The following is a 27,541-nucleotide window of genomic DNA, read 5'->3' on the forward strand; positions in this document are numbered from 1 at the left end:
CCCCTGGGCAGCACAGTCCTGCCCGCCAGCCCCTCGCCACCACCAGCACCCCGAGGCGAGCCCGGCCTCGTCTGCAGCCGCCCCCCGCCCCGGCGGGGGTCCCCCGCCCCAGGCGGGCACCGGCCCCTCGCCCAGCGGCGGGGCGGGGCGCGGACCTCCGCGCCGCTGGTGGGGGGCGCGGCCCTCTGCCGGCTCCGCTCGGCTTCGTTCGGCTGGGCTCGGCTGCGCTCGGCTTTGTTCGGCTCGGCTGTGCTCAGCTGCGCTCGGCTCGGCTCGGCTGCGCTCGGCTCGGCTGCACTCGGCTTTGTTCGGCTCCGCTCCGCTCCGCTCCGTTCGGCTCCGCTCGGCTGCGCTCGGCTCGGCTCCGCTCCGCTCCGTTCGGCTCGGCTCGGCTCCGCTGCGGCCACAGCCCCGGCCCGGCCCCGCCTGAGGCGAGGGCGGGTGGCGGGCGCGGCGGAGCCGGTGGCCGTGGCGGGGGCTCCTCCCCTTCATTGGAGCGGTGGGCTGCCCGGTGGTCGCCAGCGCGGGGGCTGGCCGGGGGCCTCGCAGGCCGGCAGAAGGGCTGAGGAGGCGGCGGCGGCGGCGGCGGCATCTCCCCTCTCAGCAGGCTGGGGCGCTGAGCCGGCGTCCGCGGCGGGTCCCGGCCTTCCCCCGGCAGGCCCGGCGAGCCCCGGCCCCGCCCTCCCGCCCCCGGCGCTGCGGGAGCAGCAGGGGACTGCCTCCCGCCGGTGGCTGTCCGGCGGAGGCTGGGGGGCACCGGGGAGATGTGCGGGTGCGGAGAGAAACGCGTTTCCCCTGGCTGTACCCGCAGGGGCTGCAGGGACCCACAGCAGCCGGGGGTGTCCCTCCCAGCGTGGTGTCGGTCACGGGCTGCAACACAGGCCTGCCGGGGCTGTCTTGCCAGCCCGCGGGGCAAGAGGCCTGTAAAGCTTCAGGGACGGTGGCAGTGACATGTCCGGAGCAGTGCAGCTGAAGGCGGGTAGCCATCAGCTCGGAGTCTGTCCTCTAACCCTGCTCAAAAATACCCTGCTTGATTGGAACGGACACTGAATCAGCGGTTTTCTGACTTGTGGGAGATCCTGGTAGGAAACGTGTTCTCTCTGCAAATGTCCTCTAGAGGAAAAACTGCGTGTAATCTTTTCTTCTCGTCTGTCAGAATGAGATGTGGTGAAGGGTTTTAGTAATTTACCTTTGACTCTCCTCCTTCCCTAGGCTGGCATTCAGGGAGAAAGAACGATGTCATTGAAACCACTTACCTGTCCCTTGCCTGAAACAAGCTTTCTTCACGCAGGCAGGCTTGTGTACAAATGTAAAATCTGGTATGGCAACTTCAGCAGGTAAGCATGTTAAAGCTGAAAAGTCAGCCTGCAGTTTGATGACTGCAGGTAGCAGGGAGTTAATAGGAGACCCTAAATTCAGATCTTGGGAGCTCCTCGTTTCCTGCCTGCTTTCACTGGCCGTGAAAGTGGTCACTTAAAAGTTGCTACTGCACTTGCATACGCTGAGCATTGGCCTAAGAGAGTAATCTGAGCTGTAAAAAACACTCCTATTTCACTGCCATGTGCGGATTTTGTGCTTCAGTGGAAAAAGAGGCTGTTTTTGCTGACAGTATTTTGAAATTTTGTGTTTAACTGGGAAGCTCCAGAGCCTTTGTAGTTGTTTAACCCCTGCTGGCAGCTAAGCCCCACACGGCCGCTCACTCACTGCCCCGCAGTGGCATGAGGGAGAGAATCGGAAGGGTAAAAGTAAGAAAACCCGTGGGTTGAGATGAAGACGGTTTAACAAGTAAAGCAAAAGCCACGCAAGCAAGCGCAGCAAAAGAAGGAATTCATTCACTCTTTTCCACTGGCAGGCAGGTGTTTAGAGCCATCCCCAGGAAAGCAGGGCTCCATCACGCGTAACGGTTACTTGGGAAGACAAACGCCATCGCTCCGAACGTCCTCCCCTTCCTTCTTCTTCCCCCAGCTTTATATGCTGAGCATGACGTCATACGGTGTGGAATATCCCTTGGGTCAGTTGGGGTCAGCCGTCCCAGCCGTGTCCCCTCCCAACTTCTTGTGCCCCCTGTCGTGGTTTAACCTCAGTCGGCAACTGAGCACCACGCAGCCGCTCGCTCACTCCCCCCCGGTGGGATGGGGGAGAGAATCGGAAGGGTAAAAGTGAGAAAACTCGTGGGTTGAGATAAAGACAGTTTAATAGGTAAAGCAAAAGCCGCGCATGCAAGCAAAGCAAAACAAGGAATTCATTCACTACTTCCCATGGGCAGGCAGGTGTTCAGCCATCTCCAGGACAGCAGGGCTCCATCACACGTAACGGTTACTTGGGAAGACAAATGCCATCACTCCAAACATCCCCCCCTTCCTTCTTCTTCCCCCAGCTTTATATGCTGAGCATGACGTCGCATGGTATGGAATATCCCTTTGGCCAGTTTGGGTCAGCTGTCCTGGCTGTGCCCCCTCCCAGCTTCTTGTGCCCCTCCAGCCTTCTCAGTTGGTAGAGCATGGGAAGCTGAAAAGTCCTTGACTAGTGTAAACACTACCTAGCAACAACTAAAACATCAGTGTGTTATCAACATTGTTCTCACCCTAAATCCAAAACACAGCAGTGTACCAGCTACTAGGAAGGAAATTAACTCTATCCCTGCCGAAACCAGGACACCCCCCAGCCTGCTCGCTGGTGGGGTGGGGTGAGAAGCAGCAAAGGCCTTGACGCTGTGTAAGCACTGCTCAGCAGTAACTAAAACATCCCTGTGTTATCAGCACTCTTTTCAGCACAAATCCAAAACAGAGCCTCATGCTAGCTACTGTGGAGAAAATTGACTCTATCCCAGTCAAAACCAGTACAGCCTTGGAGCTCTGTACTCAACGTATGTGCTTATTTCTTGGGCTGTCTGCTGTTAGCGATGTGCCTTTCTCTGGCCTTGCAATCTGGCACTCGAGTGTGGGCGTAGGAAGAGTCTTTGGAAGCTCTTACTGGCTGCTGGCAGCAGATGTTTGTTGTGCTCTCGGGATTTTTTCTCTCAAGGTTCCCTTTCCACTGCCACTCCTGTTTCAGATGTGTTTGTGGCAAACCTGTCCTGTTGTTTTGAAACAGGACAGCGTGCCTCTCCTTGCAGGCGGAGGGGCTGAGCAGGACTTTTCGCATAACTGCTTGTCTCAGTTTCTGGAAGGCACTGTAGTGGCAAGGCTGAGAAATGAGAGTGAAGGGAGCGTATTTTAGTCTGTGGTACCACAGGCATGCAAGGAAGAGAAAGGAAAACAGCCTTTGGGTGTGCAGGGGACAATGAATAGGAGGGTTGTGGGAGGTAACAGTTGTGTGGTAAGCCTCAGATAGGAAGTCCTAGTTAGTAGCCAGCAAAGTAACGAAAGCACAGGGTGCTGAGTGGTCTGGTGAGATGGGGGAGATGCCAAACAAGAAAAGAGGGTGATCTTTCAGAGGTGAAAAAAAGACTTTCCCTGAGGGTATTGCCCTGGAGGAATCTGCTTGTGTCTGCTGGTCACATTAACACAGAGATGATGGGCAAGTGCTTTTGCGAGTGGGCAAAACCTTGACCAGCTCACTCAAGGAGCTCTGGAGCTTTTAATTTGAGAGGGGACTCAGAATCCTGGAGGCTGCGGGCTATAGTAATCACAGAAGTTTGAGCTACTCTGGCACAAGAAGATGGAGCTGCTCAGGTTTAAGGGTAGTATTCCAAACCAGGTGCTTATAGATCGTGTCCTGCTGAAGGAGTGTTCTGTAGAGCTCAAACTTGGTCTGAAAGTTGAGGATTTGTTGCTGTGTCAGCCTCTGATAAATAATTAATAATGATGGTATTCATAAATAGTAATTAAAAAAACCCCAAAGCAGTGGCTCAGCATAATCTGGCTCCCTGTGTACATCCTTCAAGGCTGTGATCGTCAGCAGACAGCAGTTCAAGGTTGATGCCCTCAAAGGCTTTTGGAAGGTCTTGTAAACTTGTTGAGGTTAAATCTCTTTTCAGATGGTGGCAACCATGCTGAAACTGAGATCCTTTTGAGTCAGCAAGTATCCCTGCTGATAAGAGAAACAGACCAGCATTGTGCCATCCCGACAACCCTGTTTTCATGCCAGTGAGGTTGCGGCAGGACTAAAATGCCATAGGCAATGACTCAAGCATCTGCCTGTAGAGTGGCTTTATGAGTGGGAGTGGATTTCCTTTTGCAACCAGACGTGCACAGCCATTGCCAGAGCCTGGGTTTACTCTGGAAGTGACTGCTGTTAGCTGCAGAAGAACTGAAGAGAATGCGCTATGAACATCATGCCAATTAGGCTGTCTCCAGACCTGAAGCTACATTAAATGTCGTGCAACGCTGGTCTCCTTTTTCCTTTGTAGCAGTAGGCCGGCTCTTTGAAATTCTGCTGCATGACTTTATTTTGGGATGAAGAGAAACGCAATTGTTTCTTTAGCTTTGCTTATTAGCATTTTGCTGGAATAGCGTCAGATCCAGGAGGATTAACCTTCCTCCTTGTTTTGTTCTCTGTGTTGATTTTGGAGAGGAAGATCAACATGGTCAAACATATAGCAAAAGCAACTCCTTTTACAGCGAAACTCGTGAAACTCTTCCCCATCGTGTCATGGTTTGTGGTGAATACAGGTTGCTTATTGAAAGCATCTGGATTCACTCCCAGTTCATAAGAGAGAGTAAAGGAGTAAGTCCCAAGTGCCTGCATAGCCTTATGCCCAAAGCAATGCTGTCGGTTAGCCTGCAGATTTGGGAAGTGAAACTCCTTTTGCCCACAATAAGATGGTGACCGATCTGAGGACAGGTTCCCAAAAGAACATTGAAAGAGTTGCGAGAGCTGATCCCAGCTGATCGTAGAGCTGATTGCCTACCCATGTGCGCAGGCTTTTGGTAGAGGAAGGCCGTCTTCACTGAAGGTCTCCTGAATCCCCAGAGAAAAACAAGTAACAATGAAGGTTCTTCCCTTAACGATTCAAAGATGACTCCGTTTTTGCATCTCTACACTCCAGGCTTAAAAGAAAATAATCAACCCCTCCTCCCCAAGCTCCCCCCAACCCAACCAATGAATCCCCCCGCAGTCAGGTAGCAGCTCCGACATCCTTGTCCTGAGGCCCTGGGTGGTGCCTTGCTTTCTTCCATTCTTTCCACCGTTGTTTCCTCGTCACCACGGCAACGTCCCTTCCTGAATCGTACTTTTGTTTCCCTGCTGATTCATGAAGATTTCATGACCACAGCAGAAGTCTTGGGTGGGTGGTATCTGTCCTTCTGCTGCGGGGCGCTGTGTAATTCCTTTCATTAACTTGTTCCGTGTCAAGCAAGGAGAGAGCCTTTCTGAAGAGGAAGGAAAGTTCTCATCTCTGAGCAAGATCTGGCTGGGGCCCCTGAATGTGGAGGACATGAGAATGGCTGCCTACCAGAGCATAGACCAGAGAATAGTTGCATGCCATAATTCCTTACGCTCCACTTCATTTACTTATTTCCAAGGGACATTTGTGTGATTTGTTTACTTTTTAATGGGTTCGCATTTTCTTTAAGACCTTCTCTCTCCCTGTGCGTTTTATTGTTGGCCGATACCTAGCAGCAAACAACTTTTGAGAAGATGGCTTACAAAAGATGTAGTTACTCTTTGGGAACGCAGTTTGATGCAGGCCGTACACAACTCCCAGCATCACAGGGCCTAGCTCCAATGCTGTGAAGGCCCGTTCCTCTGCAGGTTTGCACCGTGGAGGGGATTAAGGGAGACGTCCTGCCGGTTCCGTCTTTTAGTCCCTTGAGCAGAATGGCATCGCGATAGCCTGGAAGACAGAGGTGCTTGGTCACAAACAATGAGTTCTGTTGTTGCCATCTTCTTCCTGAGACAGAAGAAAGCCCCTTCCATTCCCGAGGAAATGAGACAAATCTATTGCCTGCTTAAAAATGCTCCTGTTTCTTAATTTAAAAAAAATCTTCAGAGTACAGTAATGGCATTATAAATATTATTGAAGAAAACGTGCTGATTTCAATTGATATGGAAAATTATGGTGTTACTAGAAAGGTCTTGAAAGGTGTTACGAGAACAAGTTTCCCGTTCGTAAAGCAGGCGTTTGTTGGGGCTGAATTACAGTTCCTTTGTAACTGAGTTGGGTCAATATTCAGAAAAAGAGGAATATGTTTATTTTTGAAACAGGTCAATCCTACATGTGTTTTGCTGGAAAAAAGGAGACTTCTTACATTTACAACTTCTTAAGTTTAAAAGCACACCTCCACTCTCCATAGTAATGCTTCTATGTTAATTCAAGATTAAGATGCTCATTCCCTTCAATTTCTATGAGTCTGTTAGTGCGGTGCACTCTAAGGTGATGGGAGGGAGCGGGGCGAAGAAGGGGAGGAAGAACAGCAAAATATCGCGAACCTGCTCTTCCATGATTCATGCAAACTGTAAAGGAATTTTAAATTTTTCCCAAGCCTTGAAACTGTACTTGACAGTGGAATTGTGGCTGTATTGTTACTATTCTTCCTTCCTTCCTTTTTTTGGCCTCTCCAGGAAGCGATTCGAATAATCCCTGGAAATCTTGATGATTTACATCCATTTTCTACAGACCACTTCCCTATCTTTCTGTGTATCCTTTCTTTCCTACTCACAAAAGAAAAGATTCGATGACTTGTATCTGTTGGGCATTGCTTAATTCGACATTCATGTCTAGTAGTGTGCAGATCTTTCGCTGGAGTACAACTCCTTTGAGCTTTGCAGCTTTACGTTAGCTGAAGATCCTCCGCAGTTGTTGCCTTCACCAGAGAGAACTGATGTGAAAAGAGTGTTCTGCAGTGTTTTCAGATGAACACCCCTGCGTTCCAAATCAGACTTAGCCAGAGAAAATGAACGTGTCTATATAAAGTCCCAGGAAGGCCACCGAGTGCGATTGCAAGCAAAGCTAGCGCATTGCTCAGAAAGGTTAATAAAACGTAAAACACTCCTTACAGGCTCAGCAACGTTGGCCCACTAGTAGAGAAGACTGCAGTAGTTTTCTTGTAAGGTACACTAGGACTAAATCACATCCGTGAGACTCTGGGGACGGATTGTACCTGCAAAGCCGTCTTCAGTCTGTATAGGAAGAAGTTTGAGCTTGAACTTGAGAGAACAGGATAGTGTTCCCATGAAATCTTATGTTGCCTAGAGGGATGTTGAGTATAAAAGTTGTTCTTGGGTGGGAGCAAGCGTGAGTATGTGCTTACGTACCCACATAGATGGCGGCGAGAAGCAAAAAGCACCTCACAGAGTGAGTTTTACGAGGAGAAGTAGTTGAGGTGAGGTAGCTGGAAGCCTAGACAGGCTTTTGAACACACAAAGCCTGCAGGATTGTCATGCAGTTATCCCAGTCCCGTCTTCAATGTAGTCTTTGTAGTCTAGAAATAAGGGTGAAGCAAATGTCCTCCACGCAGTATTCCCCTTATTTTGCTCATCCCCCTTACTCCTTTGGGACCAGCCACCAGAGTTTTTCCTTCTAGCCTAAAGTTTACAGGGGCATTTAGCTGCCGTCAGTCTGGCCTGCTCTCAAAAGACAGCGCTGTAAAAGCTTTGTGCCGTTGCACAGCATAGGCATAGAGAAGCTAATATTTGAATATTGGCATGCACAGGTTTTGCTGAGTGTAGTTTCCTGGGGATTTCACTTTTGGTATGTAAGTGCTGAGGCATTTGAGATTGGATTATTCTGGCCGGCAGCTTTACTACAGGCTCCTCCTCCTAGATGTTCTTTCATCAGAGTGCACCAAGGGCCCAGCTAGCCTTCATCTCTTTCTTCCTGCCTGCGCAACTGGACAGAATTTAGCCATGTCTGCTGCATATTCTGCAGCTTATTAATTTGAATTGACAATAATTAAATTAAAGAAATGGTAACCGTTAATTAATGTTTCTGTTGTAGTTGCTGTAGTGTAAAGGGTTAAGAAGAAGTTACTCTCCTGATGCTCTTGTTGAAGAGAAAAGTAAGTTAGTTGAATGAGAGGCCTCTTCCGTCCTAAGGTGTGTCAATTTGTGAATCAGATCAGGCCCTCTGGCATCATCTCCTGTGATTCTGGGTGCCCCGGAGTAATGAACACCCAGGCGTTTCCGCCTCCCAGTCTTGGAAGACTGCCTTATTGCCACACCTCGTAATGACAGGCAAGAACGAGGTCGTCCTCTTCCTCTGTCAGAAGCTGGTATGTGTGATAGCAACTTACTCCTGTTACTGCCAGGACGAGAAAGTAGCCAAGAGCCTCTTCAGGCAGGAAGCACCCAAACAAACAAAGGCTCGTTGTTGGTTTGCTTCTCGAAAGCTCAGCTAGTTTTGCCTGCGTGCTTGAGGAGCGTTTGATTCACGAGTATGTATTTCTGGAACTTGGAAGTCCACCCACATGCTCAGCCAGCACTGGGCCCCGATGAGAACTGCAAGCTCAGAGGCCTGGCGCGATGAGTTGTCCTGCAATCTGTGTGTCGGGCTGTAGCGTAAATCTTAGTTAATCACCAGCTGTGGGAGTCCTTGAAGCCAAACTCAAACGACCAATTTCATCCCTTAAAGGAACTGATTGTGTCAGGTTTCATCTAGGCAAGTCTTGGGCTCCATCGCCAGTCCTCAGGATGTCAGTTTCTGCTAGCAAACGGACTGAAAGTATTCATTTTACCTGTTTCTTCCTGAGATCAGAGGCATGTAAGGAGACTGCTGTCTAGCGTCATCCGTTCTTGCACGCATGAGCTCCTTGGTGTCAGAACTGCCCCCCCAGGAAGGAGCGTCTGTAACTGTAACTGTTCTGTAACGTCTGTAACTGTGGCGGTTGTCATGTCAATTATGTTTTTTCCTCCCATTTTGAACTGTGAGGTAAATGTACTGATGCTACTCCTACGAATCCTAGTCCTTTTCAACTTTAAAAATAATTTTTAGAAGAATTACTTTTTGGTTAGGAAAGCTGATGAGGTTTTCTTCCTCGGGTTGGAAGAGCCTGGCACGTTGTTTCTTGTGGGAGGATGTCGGGACTGAAGGCAAATGCAGTCAAGGAAACACAACACTATTAATACACGTGACTGATGGGAGAGTGTCACCTGGCTGAGTGTTTCTTGTAATGCGTTACTAGTGTTTTTTCACAAAGTTCACACCGACAGGTTGTATTTGCTCCCTTATACATCTGTTCAGTGTGGTGTGACTTTTGAAGCTTTACAAGAAGACGTTGTCAGGACTCCTGCTCCTTTGAAATGTCAGTGCTTTGTTCTTAAGTCTTATCGTTGTTCTCAGGTTTGAGTAAATGGGAGAGAGTATTAAAGATGAGATTGAAACATGAGAATGTCCATCTTGTGCCTTACACATTTGCACTGTGTATCGAGAACTCAACTCATTTCAGCAAAACGTATCTTGTGGTAAGTCACTATGGTTACGTTTGGATGATTTCTGGAAACATCTGTGATCTGTATCTTGCTTTTCACTTTCCCTTCATCTACTGTATCTTTGAATTAGAGGGAGCAAAACTGCGTGCAGTATGGCTGTACGGTGGATTTGAAATAGAGCAGAACAATGCGTTCTCTTTTGTCCTGTATTGCTTTTCTACAGTGTCCTGAATCTCTCTTTGCCTTTTCAGCCATTGCTGATTCTTCAGCTAGTATTTTTATGAAGCAATGCCCAGTGGCTCCCAACCTTCATTCTTTCATGTCAGTAGCTAGGCTGGAGCCAGCACATGCATATGGAATGCATGTTTTTCTTCCTTGTGCTCGACTACGTTTGTTGACATTGAACTTCACGCTCTTTGTTTCTGTTTTCCTAAAGGAAGAATGCATTTGTTTTTCTAAATACTGATTGTAACACTGGTAGTAATGGTAGTAACGTCTTTCGTATAATTGGCAAATGTTCTCACCTCACTAGTGTCTCATTTTCCAGGTTTTCTGTGAATTCCCTGAACAGCCTCAGGCCCCAGCTGAGACCCCTGTGGGACTCTACATTTAACCTCCTCTGTTGTGAAAACTGAGTGTTTGTTCTTACTATTTCCTGTTCCGATTATTGGTCCCTGAGAAAAGTTGCTGTTTTTTCTTACGACTGCTTAGTCTGGTCTCCTTTATAAAAGGGACCACGATTCATTTCTTAGTCTCACCCATTTGCTTGCGTGTAGCGTCCCCTATCAAACATACCATGTTTGGATGTAAAAACTTCTAAACGTGGAGAATTCACTCACTGTCCTGTACGCCTTGCTCCAGTATTTAATTGCCCTCCCCAGATAGTTGTACAGCGTTGCTATTCTAAAATTATGCACAGCATAACGTCCTGTTACTTTCAGGCACTGATGTTTCGAGTTTCTGTTGGCAGGGATTTTTCTCCAGGAAAATACGTATTGATCCCATGCGTCAGAGGTTAGCTGGCCAATATTCTCTGCTGGAGGCTATGCTCCAGATGTCCTTGCATCTTCCACCTGGTGCCCAAAACACAGAGTGATGCTCACAGTTCTTCGGTTCCTTCTCTTCTGAAGACTCCTTCGTCTCCTTCAAGAAAAGCAATTGTCCCCGTCCCATCGACATGTGGTATTCATAGCCAGGAATTCTAGTTCTGAAAGAGCTGTATTTGCTGTTTTTCAATTTCAGCATAGCATATGCAAGTCCAGCATTGTTTCTAAGTAGTTTATCTTGTTCTCAGAAGGTGAGGTGCAATGCAAAAGTGTACTTTTAAGTTGGTTAAAGAAAGTCCAGTCTAAATATTCACCAAATTTTATAATACCTCTGTTACAGGTAAAGACGTAAACAAGGGCAGTTACGAGCTTGTAAGTTGTGTGTGTGTTTCTGTTTTGTTGTTTTGGATTTTTTTTTGTAAATTTATATTCAAAATAGTCTGGAGAAGCAGAATGTATCTATATAGGCAATGCTACAGTTCTCCTGTTTCTAGGTGTCAGTCAGGCAATGTAAAGTGGCACTGAATTCTCACCTAGAACCCTCCAAATTGCGAGAAATCTTCCTGTCAATCCCAGTGGACTTTGAATGAGGTCCTGCCTCAGGACCCGACAGCCCTGCCGGCTTCAGTTAGATGTATTTTCTGCAAGTCTGAGCTGAGCTGTCCAATGGTTTCTTCACTGTGAGAGTCTGTATGAGGTCGATATTTCTGAATAATTAAGTAGTTTCCTAGGTACTGTATATGTCATAAACAACAAAGTTAAGCTTATTTGGAAAGTTTTTGTTTAATGAGAGCTCAGGGTGGGTTTGTTTTCAGTATGGGTAAATGTCTGAAGAGGGAGTGAATTAGTGAAGATGTCACGTCCAAATTCCCCAAAAGAATTTCTTCTATGTCTGCTAGCATTACATTCCTGCTAATTACATTCCTAGGCCCTCCTCTGAAGATGGAGCAAATAGGATGTCCTGGAAAGCAGTACTTTTTGTTTAAAACTGTTGAGCATAATTCTCTGGATGGCCTCTCAGTGCCTCTCTTCTGTTTGAAGAAGGAAGCTACTCTCTTACTCCTGAATCATTTTTTGGTTTTCGTTGTATAAACGTGAACAATTTTGCGAAATAGGAATGTAATTGACTCTGAATTTTGTTCTAAAACAGAAAGGTCAAAATCAAATTTAGTCAATACCGAGTTTGCAATGTCCTGAAGGTCAAGAGAAGAAATGAAATGTCAGAAAGTACTGCAGCGGAAGAGACAGGGAAGGGGAGAAGAGTGGAAGTCGGAGCAGCGACCTCATGCCCACGGTCGGGTATGGACAGGTCAGTTGACTACAACGTAGTCTTCCAGGGCCCCTATCAATATTTTTAATGTCTCTTGTACCTTCCTGATATTTCATTCCTGTGTAATCCTTTGCCCCATTTGTCTTCTTCCTTCTCTTCCTTAGGTGACAGAATCTAAGCAGCATTGCCCATATTTGGAGAAAAGTTGTCATAAGCTTTCAGGTTCCCATGCCATTAACTAGAGGTCTTCCTGTTTAACTCCTTTGTGTTCACATTATCTGTGGAATCGCAGCGGGATGAGAACTCGGCAACTAGACAAAGCAGTGCACAGGCTTGCACACCTGAGCCAGGGATGACAAGGGAAGAACTGGGAACAGTTTTCTAGCTGACTCCCAGCCTGTTCCTCTGCGTCGGCTGATGAATGCTGCCTCTCGGCTTGAGGCTGACGGCAAAACCCATTTGAGCTTGCTGTTTTCAAAGTGCTTTAAAGTCTCACGGAATTGCACGTGGTGTGCGCGCACATGAGTATTACCACACATCTTTCCCATCGGTTTGTTTGGTAACTAAACTTCTCATGGTGATTCCAAAGTAGATCTCTGTGTCTGGATTTCACAGAATCATTGAGGTTGGACGGGGCTGTGGCCGGTGCACCTGCCCTGACAAAGACTGGGGGCATTAAGACCATCATATACACCTCGGGTGAGGAGTAGGAAGGTTAAGGCCCTCAGCCAATTCGAATTGACCACAGATCAGATTCGACTAGGGTATAAATGGAGCCCCGCCGGAGGGCAAGTTGAGCCGGTCCTCCTCGGAGCAGCGGGTCTGCAAGTCAGGGACTCTCCCCTTGGGTCGGGACGCCACCCAAGGAAACTCCTCGAGGTTGAGAGCCCTCATCTTATAGCTGAGTGATTGTGCACATTTTGGATCCGCATTTCTAAAGCCGGCTGTGCAGTATTAATCCCTCGTACGCCATCCTGAACCTGTGGTTTACTGATGTTGTCGGAGTGTTGACGCCTCATTTCTAGTTAGTTTTCTGCTAAACAATTTTGGTTAAAATACAGTTTAGTTTTGAATCTATCACCTGCCTAATTTGATTTCGTGAGCCTCCGCGACATTAAATTGGCGTAGTTGGCAGGATGGTGTCAATAGAGGAATTACTATGGAGGCACGGATGTAGCCCTTCTCCCCCAGGTATAAAAAGGGTGAAGGAGAAGTGGTTCGACGCAGCAGCGGTCGCAGTGAGTAGAACAATGCCACAGGATTAATCGAAATGGTAAAGGTAAAGGGACCATGTGTGCCATTCTGGGTGCCTGACTAATTCAAAGCGCAAGATCACTACAATTATTCCGGAATACTAGAAAAGAGCAATTTAAAGAAGCAGTTAGAAATCGATTGTTTAAAAGGAGAACTGGAAAGAGAAAGAGAGCGGATGTTTCTGTTAGAACAAAAAATTGAGATCATGCTAGCACAAGCGAGCTTGTCCAAATCCGAAAACTAATTGCGGGTGCAGATCCCGAGGATTGGGATGGGGACATGTGGGGAGACCCTGATGAAAATAGTTCTGAGGAAACGGAGGAGTTGGAGGGAAAAGAAGTGCGGCCTCTTATGAAAACAGAGAAGCATACAGGTCCGCAGGGCAGGAACCCCCGAACCACTGTCCCTACCACCCCCCGGACGGGACGTGAGCTCAGTGAATTACAAGCCAGGTTCTCGTGTAGACGGGAGAAACGGAAACCGAGTATTTGTGGTGTGTCTCTTTAACGGGGGGGGATGTGATACTGTTGAGCGAGGACGAGGCTAGGGGATTCTGGGGACCCGGAGTGTTTGTGAGTGACGGGCCGGCAGGCGACCAGTCGATCACGTCCCGAGTGGCTTATTGGGCTGGGTGTGTGGACTCCAAAGAGCGAGGGGAGCCTGTTACCTACCAGTCCTTTTACCATCCGAGTAAAAGGACTGTCGGAGTTAGCGGGAGGAGTACAAAAGGCTGCTTGTATCCAGGCAATGTATGAGAGGGGGCAGCAAGGGGTGCCGACGGCTGCACCGGTGCACCCCAGCCACGTTAGACCTCTCATTAGAGGGCTACCAGACGCCCTAAAAATACACATTCAGTCCCTCAGAGAAAGGATCCAGAGGGCCATAGAACACAATTGGCAAAACCCTCAGAACGCGCCCGCGCACGTGCTGACTTGGGCGGAGACGTTACACGACATATAGTCCCTCACGGGCATGAGAGGGGGTGGACTGATCCAGGCAGTGGCGTGGACGGGCGGGAATAGGAGGGTTCGACAAGCCAGCCGAAACCCCCACCCCGGACGGCCTCCCCGCGGGGAGCCCGCACCTTCCCGAGATAGACCGGCTCGAGCCCACGATCCGGGAAGGAACGACCTTTGGCGAAAAGCGTTGGTGCTGGGAGTACCCCGGGCGATGCTGCACGGGCAGCCCACCAACCACAGCCAGAAACTGGTGGAATTGCTTGAGGGGAAAACCAAAGATCAAGGGAAAACGCGGGCAACCACCCTCCCTCACAATAGCACAGACACAATTAACCCTTTTGCGTCCCTGCGAGGGGAACTGAACAAGTTAAAAAACTAGAAGCCGCGGTTTGGGGTTCGGGCCGCCCACTCCGCATGGTGAATTCCTGCCAATGGTCTGCTGACGAGGAACCTTATATACGTACCCCCGTGGGTCTGAAGCGAACAAGTTTAGAGTTCTTAATTGATACAGGGGCCCAAATTAGTGTTCTAAATAAGCAACAAGCCGATGAGTTAGGAATTAAACCATCGAGAAAGACGATAAACAGAATAGGGGTGGCGGGTGCAGCAGAAAAATGTCCCATAGCTCGGACTCAACTTTGGCTACCTGGAGAAAAGCGAATGATGGCCGTGGAGGTGGCTCCAAGCCCTTATGAGGGAAATATATTGGGATTTGATGTATTAGTGGGCAAGCGGTGGTATTTACCTAATGGCAAGGTGTGGAGTTCTGGAGGTAGAGGAGCAGAGGCCGTCCATGTTAGGACCCTGCAGCTTGCTCCCACACGACCGCAATCTAAAGTAACCTATGTTTCTCAATATCCGCTACCAACCGCAGCTAAACGGGGCATGTCAGAGGTAATTAGCGACCTCGAGAAGAGACAGATCATAAGTCGCACACGCTCCCCCTATAATTCTCCAGTCTGGCCAGTTCGTAAAGCCAGATGGGCGGTGGTGCCTAACGATTGACTGGCGAAGGTGAAACAATAATACCCCGCTGCTAACGGCTGCCGTCCCAAGTCTAACCTCCATAGTAACAGCAATACAGGCAGCTGCCCACCCGTGGATGGCCACCCTGGATGTCAAGGGTATGTTTTTCATGATCCCACTAGGAGAAGAGGATAAGCCTCAGTTTGCCTTTACTTGGGAAGGGACGCGATACACCTTTAATCGACTCCCACAAGGATACAAACACTCCCCCGCTATTGCCCACAATGCCTTGGCCAAACTCCCCGACACAGTGAAGGTGCTGTCAGGCGTCCACATATGTCAGTACGTAGACGACATCCTAGTTGGTGGAGATAATAAAGAACAGGTAGAGCAACTGGCCGAAGCCATGTAGAACGAGTTGACATTCCACCTTCCAAATGTCGAGTTCCCGGACACGAAATTAAATTCCTAGGAGCTTGGTGGATAGCTGGAGCAGTTGCGATGCCCCATGCCACTCTACCGGCTATTGAGAAAGGGCAAACTCCAGGCAATAAGACAGAATTACAGCCACTGTTGGGTACAGTGGGCTATTGGAGAAAACATACACCGGGGTTTTTCGGTGAATGCTCGCCCTTTATATGACTTGCTCCGAAAGAATAAGGAATGGGATTGGACTCCACGACATACAGAGGCCCTTAATGTCCTGAAGGATGAACTTAAGACCTGTCGGAGGCTAGGCCCACTACACTCACAAGACCCGTTGAGGGCAGAATGGGGGTCTGCAGAACATGCCTCCTATTGCGGTATATTCCAAAAGGGACCGAGGGGGCCGGCTAGACCTTTATTATTCTCTTCTACCTCATTCAAGGAAGCTGAACAACGGTACTCAGAGTGGGAGAAGGGACTCTTCTCACTTACCAGGGCAGTTAAGGAGGCGGAGAGGTTACGTACTTCGCAAGACATTATAGTACGAGGCCCTTTTCCTCTGCTAAATTCTATCCTCAAGGGATCACACGATACGGAAGTGGTATGCCTATCTGGAGGGAGTTAGTCAGTTACTGTCATTAAGAGAGGGCCCGGTCAAAGCCTCTAAGCTCCAACAAGCTGTGAATCTGGATCCGGTTTTGCTGGGCCAACCCTATAAACCTTCCGCGATCAAAGAGGCACCCGAACTGACCACAGGCTCAGGTATACAGGGAGTGTGGTTCACAGATGCACCTGCCCACTGAGTGGGATCCAGGTGGCAATATAGAGCAGGGGCATTGGAAATTGGTACCGGGAAAGCGATTACAGAGGAGCGGGAAGGTAGCGCACAGGTAGGGGAGTTGCGCGCCCTCCTGCTGGCAGCAGAGAATGGTGCTGCCAAAATTTACACTGATTCCTACGCAACCTATAAGGGTGCCACAGAGTGGATATGCCAATGGGAATCCAATCAGTGGGAAGCAGGCTGTACAGAAGCCTGGAGAGCTGGAGACCGGCAGCGATTGTTAGAAATAGGCGGATCACGACCCCTAAAGGTGGGATGGGTAAAAGGCCATGCAAGAAATGGGACCACCGCTGCAAAATGGAGTCAACAGGTAGATCACCTAGCCCAAATTAAGGTAGTAGATAGCAAAAAGGAAGATTGGGAACGGTTGGCTGAGTGGCTGCACATTAAGCGAGGCCACTCGGGGAAAGCAGACCTCTATTACGAGTGTGGGTCCCAGGGATGGCCAGTGTCCATGAGAATATGTGAAGCAGTCCTTACAGCTTGCCCACAGCGTTGGATAAGGCCAACCACCCAAATCAAGCTCCAGCCCAGCGTAGCAAACAAGGCAAGGCTCTTTGGAGCACCTAGCAAATGGATTATATTGGTCCTTTGCGGCCATCCCATGGGAAGAAATACATCTTGGTAGGAGTAGAGGTGGTGTCAGGACTGACCATGGCTACAGCTGTTAGCACCGCCACCGGAGATCGGACGGTCCAAGCGTTAAGAAAGTGGTTTAGTATTTTACACACCCCCGTGTGTATCATCAAAGTGATAATGGGTCACATTTTACGGCCACAGTGGTGCAAGACTGGGCTCGCGGGGAAGGCGTCAAATGGGTGTTCCATACACCATATAATCCTCAGGCTAACGGTATAGTCGAACGAACCAATGGTTTGATTAAAAGACATGCCGATGTCTGATGCCACAACTGGGACATATGATTACCACGGGCGGTCTTTATTGTTAACAGCCGCTGGGGAAGTTATGGAAACCCCAGAATTCGAGCATTTTGCACTATGAGACTGTTAACGGGTGACGACCCCTATACTGGGCGATACAAAAGGACCAGTTCCCACCACGGACGGACGTGGACCAACCTGTAATGGTGAAGCTACCCTCCATTGGCATTGTACCCATGACCCTGGCAAAAACCAGAGGCTTATATGCCTGGGAACTCTGGACGGGAGCAGAAAAACCCACCATATTAGTGCTCGGTGGATAATCCCTGACTTCTAACCCTGAAGCCCGGTTTCAGGCCCGAGGCCCAGCTCTGTGTTTTCTTACAGGACGATGGAAAAGCAGTCTGCTTTGGTGCTCGTACTGGCAATGGTGACAGTGACCAATGGAAACAACCAGGACCTGGACAGCAATATGGTAGCAAAACGATAGTGGGATTTGCCCGAATGATGAATTTAACCTCTGTAACGGTTTGCCTGCCCACACCCAAGTCAGCAGAAGACCCTTTACCAGTTTTTGTGCAGGACATGAACATATCGCTAGCCCTCGAGCTCACGTGGGAGCAATAATATATAATTAATAATAATTATAGTAGGAGCTTTAGGGAGATCGAGGGAAGAGGCTGTACTTATATTGTCTACAGTTGGTAGCCGGGCACAGTAAATGCTAGTTTGGTATGGAATGCCAGATGTGATTATGTTCTTCAACCTACCCATGAGGCCACGGGCTGGAGCTGGAATGGCACTACACTATGCCCCGAAATTCCATGGGGAGCTACCAAATATAGTGTCTGCTGGAGCACCGATGACCTCTCCCTACAATATACAAAACCACTGAATGCCTCATGGTGCATCAAACACCCTGAAAAGGATAATAACGAATGTCCCAGCGTGTGTAATCGAAATTCATGGGACTGCCCCCTCAACTGCACGTGGGCTAGACACACTTGTGCGCCCAGCTGGTACCGGGAAAAGGTATTCCTGGTAGGGAAATCTCCGCTCTGGAACTGTCAGGCAGAGATCAGGTGCAAAGACATAGATGAAATGCCACCGTTACGGCTATATCCTCCTGCTCAGGAAGCTTTAATACAGGGCTGCCTATGTAGCACTACCAGTTACTTGTGGCCCTCTGCCCTAGACTGTAGTAAGAAAGATTACTGTCGTCCCCTTACTACCGTGCCAGGTTCATGCCAAACATCCTTTGTCCCTGCACCTCCTAACTTAGCGTGGGCATGTTCTGACGGCCACACATATTCCCGATTCTACGCAACCATCCCAGGACTAGCCTGCACATTAGCCGTGTTCTCTCTGTGTCCCATTTATTGGGAAGGATCCATGCCACGTAAGTGGTGGGATGACAGCCCAAGGGGCTTGCGGGGGGAATGGCGGGAAGCCTCAACACAAACAGGATGGTGGCTGGAATCAGGTTTTGGGATGGGAATTGCTCCGGTACGGAACCGGCAGGCTATTCTGGAACTGGGCCTGCAGCTGTCAGCCTTGGCCAACGCCACGTCTGATAGTTTGGGGCTATTAGATAATCAACCACAACATACCAGTAGAACGCCTATTCAAAACCGAGCCGTATTAGATCTGATGCTGTTAAAGAAGAAAGGTGTCTGTGGAATCCTGAGCCTATCGGAAAATGAGTGCTATGTCCACATCCTGAACATGTCGGTACCCTTTCAAGACCAGATCAACAAAATGAAAAAAAGTAGCAAAGGACTCAGAGGCAAGTGTTGCTGCACTAGGGACTAATTGGTTGGGGAAAGTTTTTGGTATGTTTGGGTTTTCTTTGTCAGGATGGCTAGCCAGTCCTCTCCAATCTCTGATAATGCTTGTAGTTGTGATTGTTGTGATTTGTATTGTTATAAAAGGTGTTAAGCGCGCAATAACGAAAACTGTATTAGCCATGGAGTATACTCCCTCAAAATCTATTCGTATAATTGATGTTCCAGTACGACCTTAAACAACTGAGAAATGATGATTCACAGTGAGCACTGAACTCACCAAGACTGCGCTCCCTTTTAACTTTGGAGGCAAGAGGTGACTGTACCACCACTCCAGGGAAACCAGTCGAAACGTGACTGTGGTCACGGGTTGGATTGTGTGGCAGGTGCACCCGCCCTGACAAAGACTGGGGGCATTAAGACCACTGCGTCCTTACTTTTCACGCCCTTACATTCGCGCCTTTAAGGTGGTGAGTGCTGACCATCACGTACACACCTTGGGCCAGTAATTACCGTCACGTATACACCTCGGGCGAGGAGAAAGCAAGTTAAGGCCCTCAGCCAATTCGAATTGACCACAGATCAGATTCGACTAGGGTATAAATGGAGCCCCGCCGGAGGGCAAGTTGAGCCGGTCCTCCTCGGAGCAGCGGGTCTGCAGTCAGGGACTCTCCCCTTGGGTCGGGACGCCACCCAAGGAAACTCCTCGAGGTTGAGAGCCCTCATCTTATAGCTGAGTGATTGTGCACATTTTGGATCCGCATTTCTAAAGCCGGCTGTGCAGTATTAATCCCTCGTACGCCATCCTGAACCTGTGGTTTACTGATGTTGTCGGAGTGTTGACGCCTCATTTCTAGTTAGTTTTCTGCTAAACAATTTTGGTTAAAATAAAGTTTATTTTTCAATCTATCACCCGCCTAATTGGATGACATGAGCCTCCGCGACAGTCTGGCTGCCCGGGATGTCCTTAATGGAGAAGATGCTATACCCCGGTTATGAGGTCCATGCCAGCAACAGCGGGAGGGAAAACCACACTGTTGCAACATGCAGCACCCGGGGGACCAAAGAGCCTAGCCTTAGTGTTAGATGGTGGAGGAACACCCCAAGGGCTGCAGAACTGGTCAGCCTTCCTGGGAACCCCAGAGACGCTGGTCCGTCAAAAGGAAAGACGGGTCAGGGTCGTCCAAATGCCAAAGGGAGGTCAGAATAACAAGGGGTGAAAATTCCCCGTCGACACTAATCAATGTGACACAAAAGGACCTCCCAACAGAGAGTAGCAAGATCTAGGACGGGGACATTCCTGGGGTGAGGCATGGGGTTTCCGACAGGCCAGTCAGACAGGCTCCCCACACCCGTTTTACAGAAACTACGGGTTAACCGACAAACCGACAGCCTGGGTGCTGGGAAGGTGCCAGGCCAAATTGTTCCATCTGCTCCTCCGGCCCCACTATCGGGAAAGTAAGGGAGGAGCTCCCCACCCCCGGCCCTGGGAGCCCCAAAGAGTTGTCCCAAGGCTTGTTGCTCGCCCCGCAACCCGCGCCTGCAGGCTGCCCAGTTGCCGTGGCAGCGGGGTAGCAGTGGGGCGGGGCCAGAGAAGGGCGCTGCAGTGGCTGGCGGGAGGCCCTGCCTGTCACCGCCTGGCGGGCGCCATTGGCTGAGAAGCCAGGAAGAAGGTGGGCGGGCTCCTGGGAAAGCTCCTGCGGCGCCTGCTGTGGCGGCGGGTGGCAGTCTCCCTGTTGTAAACTGAAGCCGGGCCCTTCTGCGTGCCCTAGGCTGGTGCCACTTGCGGAGCCTCCCGGGGCGGCGGGAGAAGGAGCGGTGCCAGGCTGGGCCTCTCCTCTCTAGATTAAATCTTAGGAACGCTTACTATCTCCCTCATTTTTAAGAAAAAATTAAGTAGAAGTTCTAACATTTTCCACATGCGCCCGGCCTCCCCTCAATGGATCTTCTTGCGCACCCCACTTTGGAGACCAATCCTCTACACCGATCCGAATTGCCACATCTTTCCCCACACACACGCTTTTTCTTCTTTATTATGTTTGTCCCTCTTCTTTTCCTCTGGTTTCAGTCGAGGCTTTCTGGTTTGCCATCTTCCCATGAACCTGCACTCGATAAATGCAGGTGTACGCTGGGTTTCCCCAGTTGCTCTTCACAAGAAGTTTGACGTATGAAAAGGCTCTGGGAAGCGGCGCGTTCTGTGAAGGAAAGAGGGAAAAGGAAACGGGGGGTGTTATGAGCGACAATGCAATCAATGTTTCTCCCCCTGCCAGTCCTGCTCCTGCTGAGGAACAAGCTCCTGAAAGTGGGTGGGAGCGGCTGTGGAAATCTGAGGCTCGCTGCTGGTAGCGGGTCTGCTGGGGAGGCTGGGGACACGGGAAGGGGGAAGGCACCTGGCATCCTCTGCATGCCGGCCCGGCTGGGGCTCAGTCTCCCTGCCCTCTGCCCCTTCCCTCTGTTGCTTGCTCTGTGCTGACAGAGAGGCCGGGGAGGTGCTCCTATGCGTGGGGCAGCTGGTGTGCAACCCCACCGAGCTCCCGCTGTCTGCTCTGCCTGCTTTCCTCCTGGCAGGCGTGAGAGCACCAGGAGAGAAGGGGCATGCGATGTTGGGAGGAGAGGACGCTGGCCAGCCTGCCAGCAGGCCACAGGATGGAGCGACGGTGCTGCCCAATGGCTTTCGCCGCCAGGCGTCCCTGTTTCTCCACGGCACAAAGACGTTGCTCGGGTGGAGTGGCTGTGTGTGCAGCTGGCTCTGCTGAAGGCAGTGGGTCCAGCCGGGGAATCTCTCGGGACTTGTGCTCCCACGGGCCTGACCCTGCCCTCGCTATCCTTTTGCTACCACCACCGTGTGCTACTCAGCCCTCCCAAGCCCGCCAGGTCTCTCTCGGCGGTGGTCTGGGCCCCTCTGCCCAGGGAGAAAGCATTCACGCTCTTCCTGCCATGGACTTGCAGGCAAACCTCTTTGGCTCCCTGGCATCTTGCCCCCGCGCGTGGACCGTACCTTCAGAGGGAAGGTCTGAATGAGCTCTTTCGCCACGTTGTACGTGAACGTCCCAAGGAGAGTCTCCTCTTCTCCGTCCGCGTCTACTCCCTCAGGGGCAAAGCACAAGGAGAGCAGCTCAGACTCGTCCCGACAAAGAGGCAACGTACGCGCTGCATCAGCCCTGTTATCTACCCACCCTCTCCTGGGGCTCTAGCAGCAGTCTAGCACTGGTTACGGTGGAGCTGAGTCTCCGCCTTGAGTTTTGGTCAAGAACCCTGAGGTGCTTGGCCAGAACAAGCCTTAAGAGGGATGAAACCTCTAGAGCCCTTCAAGTACCCTGCTAGCGCACCGCAGTGCTCAGGAGAGAGCAGGGCACAAACCTCAGAGGATGCACAAAAGCGAGCAAGACCCTGTCACGGCTTTCCCCCCGGGCCAGATCCCCGCCAGAAGCGCCCAGCAGAGACTTACAAAGACAGCGACGTCTCTGGGGGCGCTGATGACGGTCCCAGATGGAGAGACTTCTTTGGCAATGTGCTGCACAGTGACGGCAGTGAGATGGACTTGTGCTGGCAACCTGATGACCACCTGGCCCTGATGCCCTTGTAAAGGCCAGCAGTTTCCTGGGGAAACATCCGGCTGCAACCAGAACGCGAGAGCAATGAAGTGTGAGGGAGTGTTGGGGCCAACACAACTGCCCATGCAGCTTGAAGCGTAGGCGCCGGTGTGTCTGTGGTGCCTCGAAAATGAGGCGCCTGTGAGGAAATGGACAGAAGCAGGAGGCCTTCTTCCCTGCCTGACAAAGGGGGCTCTCAGTATTACGGAGCAGAGGAGAATAGCGGTTATGAAACCATCCTAGTCAGGGGCCTAGCAGAAACACGTCTCTGCCCAGTGGCTCTGCAGGGCACACCCCCGGCTCCCGCCTCCCACCCCCAAAAAGGTGCTGTTAGGGATGAGCGCGGAAACGGGGTCACCAGGGAGAAAGTCTTTCACCCAGCTGTGGCAGAGGACTGTGGGCAAGATGCAGCGGCTCGGCTCAGCTCAGCTCCGTTCCCCTCCTGAGGGGAACCACTGATTTCTAGCAAGCCCAGCCCTGTGTTAGAGCTTTGGTTTCAGGAACCTGATCAACACTGCGGGCTTGAGCAGTACCACTGGACTGAGGGGAGAGCCCCTGAGGTCAGCCCCTAACTTCACAGGAAGGAAGGAAGGAAACCGGCACCGATGATTTCTGCTACGATACCTGCAAAATAGTATCAGGAGGGTTGGCAGTGCGAAAGAACCATAAAACCCTGCAGCCCCAATTCTCTTTGCAGCTGTAGGTCTCGGAAGTTCTCTGCACGTCGATGGTGGCACCTGTAAGGAAGGGAGAGCACGTGACTGCAAGAGGCCACAGACTAGGAGGACTTGGTGCTCAGACACTATTTCTGATGTTGCGGGCCAGCTCCACGTCTGTCAGTCCTGTCCTCATCACCACGCTGGTGGGGGTGCCCAGCTGTTCAGGGGAATGATGGCAGCCACGTGCCTGGTGGCTGCTTCTCTCACAGTGCCACGAGGAGAAGGTCTGAGGGTTCTCGGAGACAGCAGGCACCCATGTGAATGACAGCAGACCGAAGCTGAGGGCTTGCTGCATGGGCAGCAAAGGACGGCCCAGCCATTCCCTTTTCAAATGCAGTGGAGAGGAAGAGAGCCCCTCCATCAGCACAGGAACACGTGCGGGGGCAGTGCCAGAGGCAGCCCTGCGAAGGCCAAGGGCAGGACTGGGAGGGAGTCTGAGAGCGCCACTCTGCCACAGCCTTGCTCTTGGACCCCATGAAGCGTTTAAGCTCCCCCACTTTGGAGAGCAGCGCCTGGAGCGCAGGCTCCTTTGGGGAGTGCTACAGACAAGCGCAGGCCAAGGAGACTGGGCTGCTTGTGTCCATACCAGAGCTTTTCAGGGCCCAGTCAGACATCTGGACGTAGACTTCCGAAGCCATCTCGGACGCCGCCTGGTTCACTTTCTGAACTTCCTGGGCATGCCATAAACAAACACAGAAAAGGATCACATCAGCGGGCAGTTCGGCATGGCTACTAGCGTCCGCAGAGGCAAAGGGTCAGTGTCAGAAATGCAAGGCAAGCCCAGTCTCAAGTCCACAGAGCTGCAAGACTCTCTGCTGCTGACGTGAGCCGCGAGGACTGAGGAACCGTATCTGTGTCCACGGCCACGACCATGTCCCCGAGGTGGGTTGACGAGGGTCCCCACACCCTCCTCCCCACCTTCCACGCTCTCCAGGTCAGCTGGGAGATGGGCTCAGGCCCTGCCAGCGATGGCTGGCGCCGTGAGCGTGCCTGGGTCTCACCACTGCCTCAGGGGCCTGGCCAGAGCAGCCAGAGGTGTCGGCATGCCAAGGGAAGGCTGTCGGGAGTCCTCTGCTGCCTGAAGCAGCTCGGTTAAACTGGGGCTGGAGGAGGGCCTGTGCAGCGCAGAAGCTGAGCCAGCAAGCCCCTGGGGCAAAGGCTGGGTTGCGGCGGTCAGCAGTCCGGCCCCACCAACAACCCCAAGGAGTGCTTTCTCGGGGGTTCTGCCCAGCCAAGCCTCCTTCCCCAAAATGCAGGATCACCTTCACACTGCTGAGCTCCGCCCTCAGTTGAGCCACCTCCTCCAGCAGAAGCTGCATCTTTTGGGTTTGCTCCGCCAACAAAGCGCTCGAGTGCCTGCAGGAACAGGAAAGCAGATCTTGTCAGAGAGCGGCCCATCCCCTCTGGGGAGCACCTGAGCTCAGCAAGGAGGAGAGACACATGTGCTTTCCCTGCTTTGCGAGTGCTTCCCTTCCGCACCAGGTTGAGCAAAAGGCAAAGGCAGGAGGGAAGTACGGGAGCCCTGGCTGTTAGGAAAACGAGTGCAGGTAGCACGAGGTCGGCTGAGGCTTCTGCACCGAACCAATTCCAGCTCAGGAAACATCTCTTACCGCAGGGTCTTGAGGTCTGCTGCAGACACCCTTGTCAGCTCCTGAAAGGGAAAAACGCTCCGTTAGAGCATCCGCTACCAGAGCCGCCGGGGCTTCCCAGGAGAGGGTTCCCTAGGAAGAGATGGCAAAAGCTGCTGCTTCTTTGGGTCACCCTGCGTGGAAGCAGAAGAGCCCGTGATTTATCCAGCCACTGTCAGCCACGCTCCGTTGCCGGAGGTGCCTGTCCCACAAGAGTCACCGACCTCTCTCAGTCCCTTTGCCGGCATTGTCCACGCTGGCAGCGAGGTCCCGCAGTAAACACCAGCTGCAATTCACATCACCAAGAGACAGTTATTTTACTGGGGTTGCTAGCGATCCCTGCAGTCGCGTTGTCTCCTCCCTGTTGCCTTGGGGGTGGGGCAGCAGGTTAGCTGAGGAGGTGGGGAACGTGGGGGCGCAGAGAGAGGACGCGCCTCCGACCGGGAGCCATCAGCCCCGGCTTGAGGGGACTGCGCAGCCGTGATCTTCAGGTGTGCTCGCTGCCCCAGAGCTATTCCCCATTTCCCCTCACTGCTTCAGTGAGCACCGAGACCAGGCTGCATGGGCTAGGAGAGGTACCTCTCCATCGGTCCCCCTGCACGGCCCCTCCCCCCTGGGAATCCCCAGTTCAGGCTTGGAAATACCTACGCCCTTCGCTCGCAGACTTGCAGACTACGCAAGCCATTTGGTCCAGTGGCCAGAGCAGCAGCATGGCTGGGAGACTACCAGTCTTACTGCTAGTCCGAAAGCCAGTCCCACTCAAGGACATACTCGGGAAGCACTTGGGCCACGGGAGTTTCCGCACATACTGGCCCAAAAGGAAAGCTGGCCAGCTGAAAGCTGGCATCCAGCACAGCCAGGCTGTCGCCCTCAGATGTTTGCTCACGAAAACTCACCAAGAGCCACTGGGAGCAACAAGAAGACGACTTTCAAGAACCTCTTCTTCTGGAGGGCCATCTTTTGCCTGAAAAAGAGGGAGTCCTGTGGCTGTCAACGAACCAAGTCGTGGGCAAACCCTTTCACGGGTGGATTTCCCTTTTCAGGCCAGAAAGCCACCGTTTTGGAAGCCTGCTGCTGACAGAGAGCTGACAGAGCAGCACACAGGAGGAACACGATTTCTGTCCACGCCATTCAACACTGCCGGCAGATCTTCCCCAAAGGAAGGGCTCCAGGAGCACCTTCCAAAAGGGAATGAAAACTATCCAGGGAAGTCAAGAGGTCGAGCAAATGAAGACTGCTTTTCAGCAGTCTTTCTGGTGTGGACCTTGCTCTCTCTTTGGCTGAGAAAGCAGGCCTGTTCTCACTTGCCATCACACAGGTCTCTCTTGGGGGTGTTTTTCCGCACAGCTGGGAAGCGCAGGAGCCTTGTCTGGCTTTCCTCCCAGAGCCCTCCCAGACCTGCACCTCCAGACTCTCCCTTGCCAGAGCCGGGGGAAACCCTTCCCCTGCGGAGGCTTGGCTCTGCACCCGAGCGTCTGGCTACGTGGCAGTTTGTCCTACCGCAGCCAAAGTCTGGGGCTCCGGCAAATGCGTGGGAGTGAGACTTCCGAGGGGCTTTGCTCTTGGCTCTCCCTGAGAATGGCCACAGCACGAGCAGCGCCCGAGCTTTGGTGCCCGAGTGGGAGCCCCCTGCTGCTGGCTGGGGAACACCCTCTGCTCTCCCCTTTGCTTGCACCGGCCCTCACACATCCCCTTTCTCCCCCCTGTCCACAGCAGAAACAAGTAGTACGTACACGGCGAAGATGCACGTGCTCAGCAGATGTCTCCACAGAGAGACAAGGGCACCTGCCAGATGGCAAGTAAGGCTGAAGACTGTCCCTGGGCAAAGAAACGAGAGAAAAGTTAGGCCCGTCTCTTGAGGTCTCTTCTCCAGGATGCCCAGCCACACATGTTTCAGCTCCCTGTGGGGAGGCGGGCACCGAGTCCTACACACTCTCCCTCCCTGGGCCAAAGAGCAGGGCAGCCTGCACTTCTCCTGCCACTTGTGACATTTGGCCAGAGCTCTGGCACAGCGCAGCTCTCCAAGTTCACCCCAGAGGACTTCACAGCAAGCAGCAGTGCTGAACTTACTTGCAATTTCTGTGGCCTCGTCACGCCACTTGGCAGGCCCTTGAGTGGCTGAGCCGGCGGTTGACATCGAAGACAGTTCCACCAGCTCCACCTCCATGCAGAGGTTCCTGTGGGAGGAAAAAGACAAATGCCGGTTGCCCACTGTCCCCACGCTGCAGGAGCCGAGGTGGGCAGAGGTAGCCTGAGCGGAGGCCCTTGCCAGAGGATGGGCCGTTCCAGCAGCAGCGAGAGAGGGCAGCACAGCTGGGCTGCTTCCAGGGGTTCCCCCCGCCTTTCCCCATCCTTTGCTTTACAGGCCCACAGTGGGAGAAGAGGAAGCGAGCTGGCAGCAGCGGTCCCCTGCCTCGGGAAGCCCACCCGGCAGCACAGCCCAATTCTCACCCTGTCCCTCCCTGCTCCCTGGCCCCTGGCGCCATCCTGCCCCTCGGCAGGCACCTCTCAGTGGCCGTTCGGGGAGGGGGCACAGGCTGCTGTCCCCCACCGCAGCCCCCCACCTCTTCCCTGGGCGCTGATGGTCTCCCGACCCCTCTTCTCCCCGCTCAGCTGCCCCCCTCAGCCAGGCAGGACTGTGCCTCAACGTCCCAAGGGGGCCAGTCCCAGGTCCCAGGGGCTTGGACTCCCCGCACAGCAAAATCTCCCCGTGCAGCAGGGCTGGGCTCCGACCCCTGCAGCACGAGGCTACCGCCTCCCCAAAAGGCCCTGCTGCACACTGGCTTTTGGCCGGGAGAGCGAGCCAGGCTTTCAGCCGAGACCCATCCCCACAGAAGGGGGGCTTCGCAAGCCACGGGGCTCTTC

At 52.0% G+C, this 27,541-nt stretch overlaps 1 protein-coding gene and 1 long non-coding RNA gene across 2 annotated transcripts; one reads left to right on the forward strand and one right to left on the reverse strand.

The window, feature by feature from the left end:
* Nucleotides 1–1,304: 1,304 nt before the first annotated feature.
* On the forward strand, nt 1,305–12,223 carry LOC143170199 (uncharacterized). The gene is made up of 3 exons (XR_012997020.1): nt 1,305–1,337; nt 11,506–11,664; nt 11,790–12,223. It is a non-coding gene; the product is annotated as an uncharacterized LOC143170199 (long non-coding RNA).
* An 8,376-nt stretch (nt 12,224–20,599) lies between these two features.
* On the reverse strand, nt 20,600–26,538 carry LOC143170195 (sperm-associated antigen 4 protein-like). Its single transcript, XM_076358282.1, has 10 exons — nt 26,410–26,538; nt 25,573–25,640; nt 24,901–24,962; nt 24,659–24,699; nt 24,311–24,404; nt 23,635–23,719; nt 22,954–23,066; nt 22,185–22,352; nt 21,735–21,824; nt 20,600–20,931 (listed from the first exon to the last, which is right to left on the reverse strand). The coding sequence occupies exons 2-10, from the start codon at nt 25,631–25,633 to the stop codon at nt 20,770–20,772; spliced, it is 876 nt and encodes a 291-aa protein (XP_076214397.1). The 5' UTR covers nt 25,634–25,640; nt 26,410–26,538; the 3' UTR covers nt 20,600–20,769.
* Between the last annotated feature and the right edge of the window lie 1,003 nt (nt 26,539–27,541).

Source organism: Aptenodytes patagonicus, chromosome 22 (genome assembly GCF_965638725.1).
Source record: "Aptenodytes patagonicus chromosome 22, bAptPat1.pri.cur, whole genome shotgun sequence".
Lineage (NCBI taxonomy): Eukaryota > Metazoa > Chordata > Aves > Sphenisciformes > Spheniscidae > Aptenodytes > Aptenodytes patagonicus.

Excerpts from the sequence above, each read along its gene's own strand:
- LOC143170195 (XM_076358282.1), bottom strand. The coding sequence starts at position 25,633 with ATGGCCCTCCAGAAGAAGAGGTTCTTGAAAGTCGTCTTCTTGTTGCTC. Across the intron at positions 23,067-23,634 it reads CTGGGCCCTGAAAAGCTCTG|GTGCCACCATCGACGTGCAG; the intron begins GTATGGACACAA and ends CCTTCCTTACAG. Across the intron at positions 20,932-21,734 it reads TTCAGACCTTCCCTCTGAAG|AACGCGCCGCTTCCCAGAGC; the intron begins GTACGGTCCACG and ends TTTCCTTCACAG.